This window comes from Equus asinus, chromosome 12, assembly GCF_041296235.1.
Source record: "Equus asinus isolate D_3611 breed Donkey chromosome 12, EquAss-T2T_v2, whole genome shotgun sequence".
NCBI lineage: Eukaryota > Metazoa > Chordata > Mammalia > Perissodactyla > Equidae > Equus > Equus asinus.
In genome coordinates this window covers 51,513,521-51,527,216 of record NC_091801.1, presented here as the reverse complement: position 1 = coordinate 51,527,216, position 13,696 = coordinate 51,513,521, and the positions used below count along the sequence as shown (strand labels likewise).

At 33.5% G+C, this 13,696-nt stretch overlaps 1 protein-coding gene across 49 annotated transcripts in view; it reads right to left on the bottom strand.

Annotated features, from left to right (window-relative positions):
- The window catches only part of RIMS2 (regulating synaptic membrane exocytosis 2), a 572,997-nt gene that overhangs the window by 292,212 nt on the left and 267,089 nt on the right, over positions 1-13,696 (bottom strand). For all 49 annotated transcript variants that reach the window (XM_070481448.1, XM_070481450.1, XM_070481459.1 and 46 more), the window contains one exon: positions 5,529-6,454. In XM_070481448.1, coding sequence (XP_070337549.1) covers positions 5,529-6,454 — 926 coding nt within the window. The remainder of the gene's footprint in view (positions 1-5,528; positions 6,455-13,696) is intronic.

Here is a 13,696-nt window from a genome sequence, read left to right as displayed (position 1 = left end):
TATCCCACATTTAAATTTAGAGATGATATGACATCAGCAATCTAAGACTTATTTCTTTCCAAAATCCACAGGTGAAATAAGTAAAAAATCAGTTTGCAATTTTCTAACACAACACAAAATATGGAGAAGTGAGAAACAAATATAGCATTGTGAAAAGCAAACTATATCATACTCAGTCAAGAGATGTGTTACAAAACATACAAATCACACAAAATGAGTGGAGATGACCAAGAGATGAACTCTCTCTTCTGAAGTCCTATAACCTATAGTACAATGGGCTTATATTGCTAATTATTTTAGACTCTTAATTTCTTGAGGGTAGAAAGAATGTCTTATTGATCTCTACATTTTCCACAAGGTCCAATCTAACACCTTGCAAATAACAGGCATTAGAAAAAGTATTTTGCAGAAAAAGGAGTAAATAGGTGTCTAGTATTTAGTGAGACATTGGATTACATCTCAAAATTATATCTCAACAAGTTAAAAAGTATATTCTTCTTAGCCTGGAAATACAAGCCTACTTCAGCATGAGGCAGATCCTGGAAGAGGTGAAACCAACACAAATGACCACAATCCATGTGACCACGACTATACTTTCATTCAAAACTGTTGAAGGTTGTCTTGTAGAAGTCTTGACTATCACAGAACATTAAATAAGTAACCTGAAAATGTTTTAATACCTAATGTTTGACAAGTATATATTCACTGATCCCTACAATTACCAAACAATGAACATACTATCTTATTTATAGATAAGGAAAGAGACCCAGAGTAGTTAAACAGTAGGACAAAATCATGCAGTTAGTGAATGGCACAGGCAGTATTTGAGCTTCTCTTTAACTCCAAAACCCATGCTCTTCCCATAAAACCTCCCTGTTATTGTTACACAAATAATGATCCAGTCACTCATAGACTGTATTATCAGCATCATTTAACAGAACATATTGAGCAAAATGACATCTACTATAAATGTGGGAGAAATTCCATGTATTTAAAATAATAAGATCTATCCAAATTGACAAATGAATAAGAGAAAAGCCAAAGCACCAGTAAAGCTGAAGATTAAAAAAAAAGACTAGCCAATAGGCCAGCAGAGAAAAAAAATTTAAGTAAACTATAAGCTCGCTGTGGATTATCAATGGAATTTTATTACTTAAAGATCAGGAAAGATTCTGGCATGTAGTAGGAGCTATGCTATAACATACAAGGACCTGCAAAGGATCCTTCTGTGCTGATAAAATGTTGTCTGGTGCTGTTTATACACTGTTGGTTAATACTTTGGATTACTTGATCCAAATTTGGTTTTGCAAATTTTTGAAAGGTCGTATACAAGAATGAAAAGGCACAGAAAAGTAAAGATAATGAGAAATCTGTCTCAGTTGTAAAACATACTCTTTGAAGTTATTTAGTCGAGGGGTAATAAAGCAAAAGGATGACTATCTTTTAAAAGTTGGTTGATTCTCATCAGAATGATGTATCCACATATAAATATACAGGAAAAAATGCCACTAATAAAAGTTCTTTAATTATTAGGAAGAATTTTCAAACACTAGTTAACTACCAAGGATGGCTATGAATCTCAATGTTAGATAACTTTTAAAGCACCTATTCCCAAATCAGATTGACACTTTTCCCACAAGTATCAAAAATGCTATTCTAATGATGAAAAGTCAAAATATGACACAATTTAATCTCTTTCCCATATTATTCCAGTCTCTCAACAGCTACTTCTCCTCACTGAATACTACTATTGGGGGTAATATCAAACAGGAAAAGGTTATTTTATGTCGATTTCTTCCTCCAAAGCTGAATTAAATTATGATTGTCCACTGGAAATACATGTTGGCAGAAACCGTACTCTGTAAAACAAATTATTAGATAGATGAGAAAGAGGGCCTTCTCTAAGAGTGTCTACTAGGAGTTCAAGTTAGGGGAGAATACAAATGTGACATGTAGTTTCTTTCCATATTTGATCAAAGTTTTAGTTCTGCTAAATAGTATTACATTGGATTTTAATATCTCATAGACAGCTTTTTAATTACATGAGATTTTTATAAGTGTATACTTCAAAATCCTGAAACAAAGTATAAGCCCTTGGAAAGATACCACATATAAAAAGCTTTCAAGCATTGGTTTGATGCATTTCTGTTTGTTTTTTTACATCTTGACAAGGTAAAAGTGAAGGCATTATTTTAGCAAAGAATAACAGAAGTACGTAACAGAATCTAAACCAAACCACTAAGGATAACGAAACTCTCTTTCTCTTACATTTTAGTACCATGATACACTCAGACAAATACGGACAATGACCAAACTGGAGATTATTAAATACACTTGAGGAAGTATTATACCTTCTCGGAAATAAATTTTCTATACGCTCCATGATAATATTAAGATCTACAGATTCTCTTTATAATCTTTATACTTTAATAAACAATTTTCTTATTTATAATTTAAATGCAATTTGTATGAAATGAGGCTGTAATGCGATTTTTTAAATTGTATACACATTTTCCCCAAGCCATTTGTTGAATAATTTATCTCTTTCCTCTTGGTTTGCGGTGCTTTCCATGATTTTATCATTTATTTGTTTTAATATGCCACTTTGGCATAAGGATTATTTTGAGCTGAAGGCAACTGAGAAGAAGCAGTCACAATAAAAGCCCTCTGCCCTCCTCCTGTTTGCCTGAAAACAGGACACAAATTTTTAAAGGTGTCCCCCCTGCTGTCTCTACTAGGAAGGACAGAAGTTAATTACTCTTTCTCAGCCCAGAGACGGCTCCAGCGAAGTGTACATAACAAACTTTACTAGCTAGCCCTTATCTTCCATTAGTTCCCCTCTGCGTTTACCTTCCCACAATTTGCTGCCCTAGAAGCTTGAAGTCCTTTGCCTTTGTCTCGTCTTCTCTCTAAAAAGTTATTGCTCTGTTGTTAAAATACTATAAAAGCCCAAATTCTAACCACCCCTTTGAGTTTCTCATAGCTGAGTGCTCCCATATGCATGTGCAATGTACCCGATAATAAAAACATGCTTCTTTTTCTCTTGTTAATCTGTCTTTTGTCAGTCTAATTTACAAGGGTCCCAGCCAATGAACCTAAAATACACAGAGAGAAAAAAAGAGTTAAGCTTTTTTCCTCCTCTATACCTTCCAGATTAACTGTAAAAATAGGATACTCCAAGGAACCAACTGGGATTATGATTAGAATATTAACCCCAAGAGATCGTTTGGAAAGAACCTGCATCTTTACAGTATTTAGCCTCCTCAATTAGGAACATGAAATGAATCTCTACTCACATCTTCCTTTATGTTACTCAGTAAAGTTTTGTAGCTTTCTTCATGTAGGCACTCCTTTCTTTTTAGCTATTTTAAAATCACATTTTCTGTTTTTAGCTCAGAATTGGAACTGCCTTTCATTTATATTTTCTAACTAATTATTTTTTGTGCAATATAAAATGATTCTGTATTAATTTCATACCTAGCTGCCTTCTTGAATTCTTTTGATTCCTGTTGATTCTTAGGAACAAGAAATCTATTATTCATCAAATGGTATCCGAAAATTGGTGGTGGGAGGGCATTGGCACAAGGGGTTCATGTTAGATTTTCACCTTTCTGGTCTATTTTGACATACACCAAAATACATTACAGAAAGATTAAAAAGTTAAAAGAGTAAATAATAAAAATATGAGAACATATACCATTAAGTATTTAACTGTTTTGGGGATGAATAGAGAGTTTCTAAGGATAAAAGGAATGGGAAAAAATCAGCAAAGATGCAAAGACTTAGCTATATTAAATTCAACAGTTCCAAATGACCAAAAAAAATTAGTAGGTAAACATCAAAATGGGAAATACATTTGGAACAAATGATGGTTGAATGGGTAAAATCTTAACCATATGAAAAGCTCATAAATCAATATGAGGAAATACTAATTAATACCCAGTAAGAACATGGGCAGAAGCAACAAAAGGAACAGATAATTCATATAAAAAAAGATATCAAACACCAATAAACATACAAAACATTCAACTTCACAATCAAATTCAAATAAAAAGGACAAAGAGAGTATTTTTTCAGGCCTATTCAACTGACAAAGATTTGGCATATCAAGACTGAAAGCTTATGTGGCCAGCCCAGTGGCATAGCGGTTAAGTTCTCATGCTCTACTTTGGCAGCTCAGGGCTCACCAGTTCGGATCCTGAGCGTGGACCTACACACCACTCATCAAGCCATGCTGTGGCAGCCTCCCACATAGAAGAACTAGAAGGACTTACAACTAGGATATACAACTGTGTATTGGGGCTTTGGGAAGGAGAAAAAAAAGAGGAAGATTGGCAACAGATGTTAGCTCAGAGCCAATCTTCCTCACCAAAAAAGAGTATACCTTTAAAAAAAAAAAAAAGAAAAAAGAAAAAAAGACTGAAAGCTTATGGCGGTCAGCCCCATGGCCTAGTGGTTAAATTTGGCACACTCCTCTTCAGTGGCCCCAGTTCGGTTCCTGGGTATGGACCTACACCACTCGTCAGCAGCCATGCTGTGGCAGCAACACACATACAAAATAGAGGAATATTGGCACAGATGTTAGCTCAGGGTGTATCTTCCTCAAGCAAAAAGAGGGAGATTGGCAACAGATGTTAGCTCAGGGCCAATTTTCCTCAGTAAAAAAAAGAAAAAAAGACTGAAAGCTCAAGCACATCTAATAGGAGTATAGAGTATTATAACCTCTCTGGAAAGCAGGTTGGTACTCTGAATTAAAAGCTTAAAAGAATCAAAGCGCAAATACGTATTTGTGAAATACTCAGAGATATAGGCAAAAAAATATGTATTAAGATAACTATTATAATATTATTTATACTAGTAATTGGAAGCAACTGCAACGCCCCCCAATAAAGGAATAGTTAGCTTGTGATACATCCTTATGATAGAATCTTAGTGCAGCCATTTAAAACATATTTCTGAAGAACATCTAATGGCTTGGAAAAAAGCTAATGATATGATATCAATTGAAAAACAGGAATACAATATTACTTATTGTATGATACCAAATTTATAAATATATAAAATATATATGCATAGGAAAAAGGGAAGAAAACACAACAAAATGTTAGCAATGGTTATATTTGAGGGAAAGGATTACAGATAGCTTGTATTTCATTCTTTACACCTTGAGGAATTTTTCAGATGTTCTATAGTAAACATATTGTTACTTTTAAAAGAAAACACAAAAAAGTAAATTTACAACTATGGCTAATAGGTATTTTTAAAATATGCCATCAAATGATGCAAGAAAATTTTCAGAAACAAAGCAAAAGAAATTTTTTTTTAAATCAATAGACTTTTCTTCTGCCAGAACAACAGAAGATATTCACTTTTTATAACTTGAAATTTCTTCACAAATCAGCATCATTAAAAAACTTTCAAAATAAAGGTAGTAATATCTATTAAATGTTTACTCAGAAATGCAACCTAAAAAGAAAACCCTATCTAATCAATTACAGGGAAATGTGTGATTAGAATATAGTGCTTACCTTTTTCACTTACACTCTCACTTTCAATCTCAACGTCATCACAACTTGTATATTCAGGTGTGGAAGCCAATTCCTCCTCTGAACTGCTCAGTGAAACCTGGCGCATTTTACCCCCTTTCTTTGATTTATGAGGCTTTGGCGGTGGAGGTCTCACAGACTCTGACTGGTCGGAACTAAGAGAATCATTCCTTAACATTGTTTCCATCTTTTCCCGTTTTGTTTTCCTTACAGCTGAGCTAGGATCTAAGTGGTGTTGTTTCCTTAGTGAGTCAGTACGTCTCAGGTCTGGTCTATCAATGGGTATTGGACTCCTCCGGGGGGTAGGAGGACTATGGTTTGTGGTCCTTTGTGGATAAGAACTTGGTCCCTGAGCCTCTCGAGTTCTTTCCATTGAATAAGATCGCTGATTTTCCAAGGCAGCTCTACGTTCAGATATAGATCTTTGCCTTGATGGTCGTTCCATCCTTAGCATAGAAATCCTGGAATCCTCCAGTTCAGCATTTGCCAAAGAAACATCACTATGCCTTCTCTCATGCCTTGCTCGAGACACTTCAGCATGAATACGCATTTGTTCTTCATAGGGCTGTGGCTTTACTGGATAACGGGCCAAATTCGGATCACTTCGATAGCGTGCCTGGTATTCCTCTTCTCTCCTTTGTCTTTCATATTCATCTCTGCTCTCCACATCCTCATCATCTGCAATATATTCTTTCGAATGCCTATGACTTCTCCTGTTGGAGTCCCTGTAATTTATATTATCAGATTCTTCATAAAATTGAGGTTCATGTTGAGACCTCCTATCAGCATAATCTGACGGAGATCTAGGCATCGCGCTATCCGAAGTAGCATACTGTGAATATTCCTCTCTTTCTTCCCTTTGGTCGTATCTTCTATTCTGATCTCTGGACACTGATGGACTTCTTTTCCTAAGTAACCAAAGAAAAAGAATGATAAGAAAAGCAACATTTAAACAATTTTACATTTTATTGATTGGTGGGTTGAATTTGATGGATAAATTCAAATAGTTCTTTTGCTTCTTTTTTTAAAATTTTATTATAAAGTCATGCCAAAACAAAAGTTTTACTGAAAGTTTCAGTTTATTCAGTTCAAATACGAAATTGAAAAGGTATTTTTGATATGGTTATTGCATGCCTGACACACTTTATATGGAGTATACTTATGCCCTGAAATTAGATAATTTTTAAAAAATTTTTTAAAAGTTACAAATTTTTTAAAAATTTCATTTAGAGATTGTTTAATTAAATACATTCTAATTTCCCTAAAATTCAGTGTGGACTCAATAGCAAGTTTTATAACTATATATAAGTATATAAATTTTGGAAACAGAAAAAGGAGGTAAAATATGATTTGTTAAATGAAAGCAGTATTACCTCATTCCCATAGACCAGTAAGATAGCTCAACAACTCTCACTTTTGTGCCTTTGTATTTCCCCAGCATAATACTACTCATCCTATTTACAGTTACCTAGTTAGCATTCTGTACTGTCCCAGTAGACTTTAAATTTTGAGGCAGGAAGGAATGCGTCTAATACACTTTTGTAGCTCTAGTATCTATTCACTCATTCAACAAATATTTATTTAGGGCTTACTATGTGCCAGATATGATTTTGGTTGCTGGGAATATAACAGAGAAAAGACACATAAGGTCCCTGCCCTCAAGAAGTTTTCTTTCTAGTGAGGGAGACAGACAGAAAGCATATAAGCAAATAAGGTAATTTCATATAGTGATAAGTACTGTGAAAGAAATTTGAAACGGTAAAATTATGAAAAGTGACTGAGGAAACCTACTTTTCATAAAGAAGGTCTTTCTGAAAGGGTACATTTGAACTAAGACCTGAATAATGTAGTTATATGGAGTGTAATCCACTTATATAAAATATACAGTAGAGGAAATATTTTGCGTATTCTCATTAAGTTGCTATTCTCTTTTCTTTCTTTTTTTACTCAAAGCTATTTTATAAAATATAAATCTACTGAATTCTTAATTATTGTTTTATTAAATCGAGGATTTTCCAAGGTAGTTCCTCTCTAGAACCTACCTAAAACTTTTTCACATATCCTTCCCTTTCAAAAGATTTCATGATCCCAAACTGGGTAAATTCCAATTCCCCATTATACTTAATTTCAGCTGGGAGTCAAAAGAAAAATAAGCAGATTAAATCAGAATGGATGGATGGTTTTATAATATTATCAAAAATACTTAAGATTGTTAATATAAATTAATCTCTAAAATGCGGAATGTAAGGTCATATAAGAAATTGAAGTAAGAATCTTCACAAAATGTTAAGGGAGAAATTGGATATTTTGAAGGCAGTTCAAACCTAACAGTGGCCTTCTTCCTCACTGCACTTCTTTCCTAGGTAATCTTATCTCTTTCTATCCAGGAATGACTATAACACTCTAAAATGTTAAGTTTCATGAGGATGGGCAACCTGGATCTAAGGAGGCTGGCACAAGGTAGGTGCTCAATAAACATCTGTTGAATTAAAGAACTGGTTAATTATCCTTTAGCATATCTCTACTTTTCATGGCTTGCTCTTTTCTTCTATACTCAAACCCACTAATTTGCTAAAATAGTCCAGTCCTTCTCGTTCCCCAACTGCTGTCATGGCAGTAACAGTACCTTAAGTGAAAGGAAGGAACTACTTGTTTTAGTGGTGTAATTTAGCTCTATTATATGTTAATTTCGCTTTTGTTGTTGGGCTTTAGAATCCAACCATTGTTTATAAAATGACTCTTTGACAAAATGTATTTTGAGTGTCAATCACTTTACAAATAAACATTTAGAAAAAATCTCTGTAAATTAGGGATATCTACTAATGTATTTAACATCACACTGAGTACTATAGGACAGAGGCAAGGGGAAAAAAGAAACACTTCATTCCCTGAGGAATTAACCTCAGTTTTTGAAAGTAAGTAGGTATAAACAAAGTGAACATAGTAAGCCTTTATAACACAGGAAATATATTCTATTTTATTGATAAATAAGAATATTTAATTATAGACTTCAGTTGCAAAAGAAAGTCTATTACTAACTACTCCTTAGCAAGCCATCTAAGTGCTTTTTAAAAATCATAACTTAGGAAAATAAAATTCAATATCAAATCCAGCAATCAACTTTGTTCTAGAGATTATGAATTTGCCTGAAGCGTGTGAATCATACTGTAGATGCTGATTTGTACTGGATTTAAGTAAAAATAGAACAGTGGTCATGATTTCTAAAATTGGGATGACAATTGTCATTGTTACTTAACATAGAATTAGGTTTTTAAAAATACACTTTAAGGTATAGTACTTATAGTATATTAAAGCTATGCTAGAAGCAAGGCAAGAGTTATTCTAAGAATACTCTTACCAAACAATGAAGAATATGCTACCAATTACTCCAAAATATTACGTCAAAACAATTTTTACCAACTGTATCATGGATTATTTCATATATACTCTCCTTTAAATTAAAGCTGTTATATTTCTTAGACACTACGTTTTTCCAAGAACTGTAGAAAATCCATGAAAATTCAAGTACTATAACTCTAATCTCTATCTTCATTACTGGCCTTTATAAACAAGTCTTAGCATTTACTATTATCAGCTGGAAAACGTTTAATAGGCAAAAGGACTTAAAGATAATTTTTACACTTCTCTACTCTAAACAATCCTAAAGCATATAACAGTACTTAACCCATAGGTTGCAATTCAAAAGAATGGAGCAATTCATCTAAGATGTTATATTTCACTTAATCCTTCAAAGACTCTGAGAAATTAAGAAATAGAATCCAAAATTATGCCTCTCTTTAGAATAAAATGTATGTGTGACTTTGTACAGCACCTTAATCTTACTCCTTTACCTCAGCCAATCCCTATTTCTGATAGAACAATATCAGCACAGATTTATCTCCACTTTATATTTACCTAATATCTGTTCATCTTGCTTCTCTTAATTGAAACCTAGGTTGTTACAATCATTTTCTCTTTCACCATATTATAGTGGTCTTAACTGGAGCCAGTTTATAAAAACTCACATACAGAAATACCCTAAATCGACTTTAATAAGTAGCATTTCTGTTCATTACTTATAATTTTTTGTCATATGGACTAACAATTCAATCTATTTTTAAATATTCTAGCTATATATTCACACCTGACACTCCATTATAAATGTTATTGTAAATAGGCATAAGAGTTTGAGTAAGAAACTACCAATAGTCTCTTCAAAATGCTACGTCTAAAAATAAAACTGACTGATAGGAAAACTCCAAATAAAGAGAGTTTTTCCCCAATTATAGTCACTTTCACAATTTACTAAAGGCAGTCTCAATTTAAACGTTGTATACTAATTCATCACATTTTTACCATAGTTTCTATCTTAATATTTACAAGCTTTACCATCCTATGTGGTTTGTGTTATACCACTTACAATACTGACCATATATACTATAAAATAATCATCCAGTCTCTGAAAACATAATCCAGTAAACATTTGAAAACATTTATAAGGACAGTGAAAGGTTACATGGAAGTTAAGTTTTAATATTCATATATTTTTAATAACACCTATACAATTTTTAAGAATCATAATGACACTGAAAATAGAGTGAAGAATTTAAAGATTACTAATTCTACAGATTCAAATTTATGTTATTACAATTAAGCACTACCTTTATGAAAATCTTTTACTCATAATCTTTATTAGTAAAGATCATTAAATAAATGTCATTTTATAAATAAAAGAATAGAAATCACACTTGAAGAATCAATAATCTGAAAAAAAAGCCTCCACTTTTTTAAAAGCTTTATAAAGCATGGACATTGCTAAATAAATTAAAATGATACTTCATTAACTCAATTACGTAATGCTAACCATATAGTTTAAACATAACACTGCAATCAAATTCTGAAATTTGAAGTTATCAAGACACATTAAATCAAGGATTTAACAGAAGTGTATGATCCTGTAAAACATGAAATATATAAGCTCCATTCCTACAACTCCTACAAAATCTTTTAACAAATCAAACAATTTATATTCATCAAAAAAATAAGATCTTTTTTTAAATATCACAATATTTAACATATTTTTATAGTTTTACCTTTTGCTCAAACAATGCACATCTGTCGAGCATGAAGCATCATGTTGACAAAAATACATCAGCACTGTGCCAGGCAGTGCTTTCATTTAATCCTTCTAGCTCTAGCAAAATCATAGGAGCCATCCTTAATCAGATGATTTGAAAGTCTCTACTTACTTGCAATCATTTTACTTCAAAACTCAATTACTAAAAAGTTACACATAAAACAACACTCATTCACGGATGGAGTCATAAAATCCCCTAGTGATGGGCCTGTTAGGAAAAAAGTTATTCTTTAATGCTGTTACTATGTGGCTGTATATAGCTCCAGGTCAAGTAAGAATGTACCCTGCAAGGAGGATTATGGTACTTAGCTGATTAGTGCCTCACAATACTGAACACCAAATGCGTCCTACATCCAAGGCATTTGTGAGCACTATACTTACAACGGACAGATTCAGAAATCTGTAAACCACGTTCTCCTATGTGAATACAGTATTTTCAAAATAAAATTCATTGTGCTTGTTACTAAGTCTACTGCACTGCTTTCACTATAGAATGCATAGTGATAATAAAATGTGATGGTTTCTCAATCTTTACTAAAAAGAGAATGCTTCCCCAAAGGTATAATGGGACAGGAAGTAGTAGGTTCTGTAGAAATTTAATAAAAAATAATGTGTTCCATGAACTAAGAAGTTGGTTAGACACCCAGTTTAAATCAAGCTTTGCTCACTTTATCACTTAACCTCTCAATACCTCTATTCAGTCATCCAAAAAAATTAAAACAGAAAAGAAGATAATACCACAAATTCCTTAGATGTTAATATTATACTTCTAAGAATTATATTTAAGTGATTCCAAATAAACACATAAAATTGAGAAAAGACCAGTGTTTGAAGAGTGGAGAGACATGCAAAAATGCTGTGCTGTTTTTTGGTGTCCTGAATTTTAAGTCTGAAGGTCTAGGAACACATGGTACCACCATTCAACTATTTGTGCAGTATTCATCTACAGAATTCTCTCCTAGAATCAAATAGAGATCTAGCAGAGATTGGGAGGGGAGGTGGGAGGAGCAGGGACAAATAAAGTCATTTTTACCCTCTGAGATTCTTAACAAAGACCTGTAGATTATTCAAGCAGAAATGCAATAAAAACTCAAGATAATTCATCTTCACAGGAATATTAACCAATAATAAAATTCAACCATTTAGACCTCACGGTTCATATCAAACTGAATAAAAAATTCACAGAAAATATTGATTCTTCCAAACTTATAAGTTCAAAAGATTTCAGAAACATTACAGTTGATGCTATGATAGCAAACCTTCTTGACTTTGCCTTCCATTCACTTTTACCACTACAGTGGGTTCTCTTGGCGGTGTTCTCCCAACTAGAATGCACACTCTGCTGCACTCTGCCTACTCCTCTACCATTAACCTTGTTTCTAGCTGCTGTTATTTGTCCACCCCAGACTTGCATTCATGTAATTTCTAATACCACTACCACTTTCCCTTTACTCTCTACTGATCTTTCTAAGTCTACTATTTCCTCCTCCCTACCTTGGAGAGTTACATTGTCCTTTTAGGACTATTTTCCCCTTTTTTAACTCTTTACTTCTACATTTTTTAAAAACTCCCTGGGTAAATGCTTTCCATGCATTCAAATTTATGAGGACTCAACTTTTTCATGAGAATAATAATAATTTTAGTATTTAGTATTTAGTCCTTCAAAAGTACAAAATAACAAAATGATTCTAGGAATCAAATAGCAGTTTAAATTAACTTTTATTTTATTCATGACAAGATTTTCAACTTATATTTGAAAGATGAAGACCTTGTATATTCAAATCTCTAGGAAATGGTGCACAAATGATACTCTCATATAGGAACCCCCTGTCGCACTCCGTACTCCCCACTCTCCCTCCCCAAACCGCCATATCACAACAGACACAAAGACTGGGAACCATTCTATACTAGGAGATAATCTAAACCTGCAGTGATTTTATTTTCCTTCTTTAAGGTGCTCTATCTGAGTTTAGGGCAGCCTTAGAAACAATCCTACAATAAAGAAAGATTTCTTGAAAACAATACAAAGAAGTCAAAGAAGTACAATGAGTAAGATGGAAGAAATAAAAGAGGAAAAAAGTATAAATAAGTTTAGCTAACAATTATCTTCCAAAATCAGTGAAAGCCCCCAGAAGGACTATTTTATTCCATTTTTCCCTGAAATCTTGTATATTCTTTCAATATTACAGTTCCTTTATTGAACTCCAATGACTGGTTTAATACACTTATTCCTCCTTTTTCTATTTGCTCCAAGGAGACAACTTAGAGATTTTTGGTTAGGACCTACAACCACAGCTATTCAGAAAAGACAAATCTCTTTCTATAAAAGGAAACAAACACATCTAGAGGTATATAGCAAAGAAAAAGATAGGTGCCGCTTATCTGCAAACCAAACATGTGCATAATTTATTTTCACCTTAAGTGCTTATTTCCTTATTAGGAAAAAGAATCATACAGTGCTTGAAAATACAGATAAGCAGGTTTAAGTAGAAGCAGCATTTTCCATCTCAGTTAATGGCAATTCTTTCCTTTCAGTCACTCATCTCAATCCATGAGAAAATTCTATTGGATATATCTTCAGAAAATATTCGGAACCCAAACACGTCCACTAGTACAAACATGGTTAAGTCACCGTCATTTCTTATATGAATTACTGCAAAAACTTCCTAAATGGTCTCCCTGCTTCCACTCTATCTTCCTGCAGCTCGGTCGTGACACAGCTACAAGAATGTAAGTCAGATTGTATCACTAAAATGCTTGAAACCCTTCACTAACTCCCCATTTTGCTTACAAGTCCTGTGGGATCTGGCACCCAGTACTTTTCTGGCCTCTTCCCCTACTGCTCGCCCCTGCTCACTCAGATCCAGCTGTGCTGGCTTCCCTGCATGCTCTCACTTTAGGACCATTACTCTGGCAGCTCCCTCTGCCTGGAATGCTTTCCCTCCAGATCAGTACAGTAGAGACACTTTCTAGTCTTCCAGTCAGTAGAGAACTTCTTCAAGTCTTCCCTGAA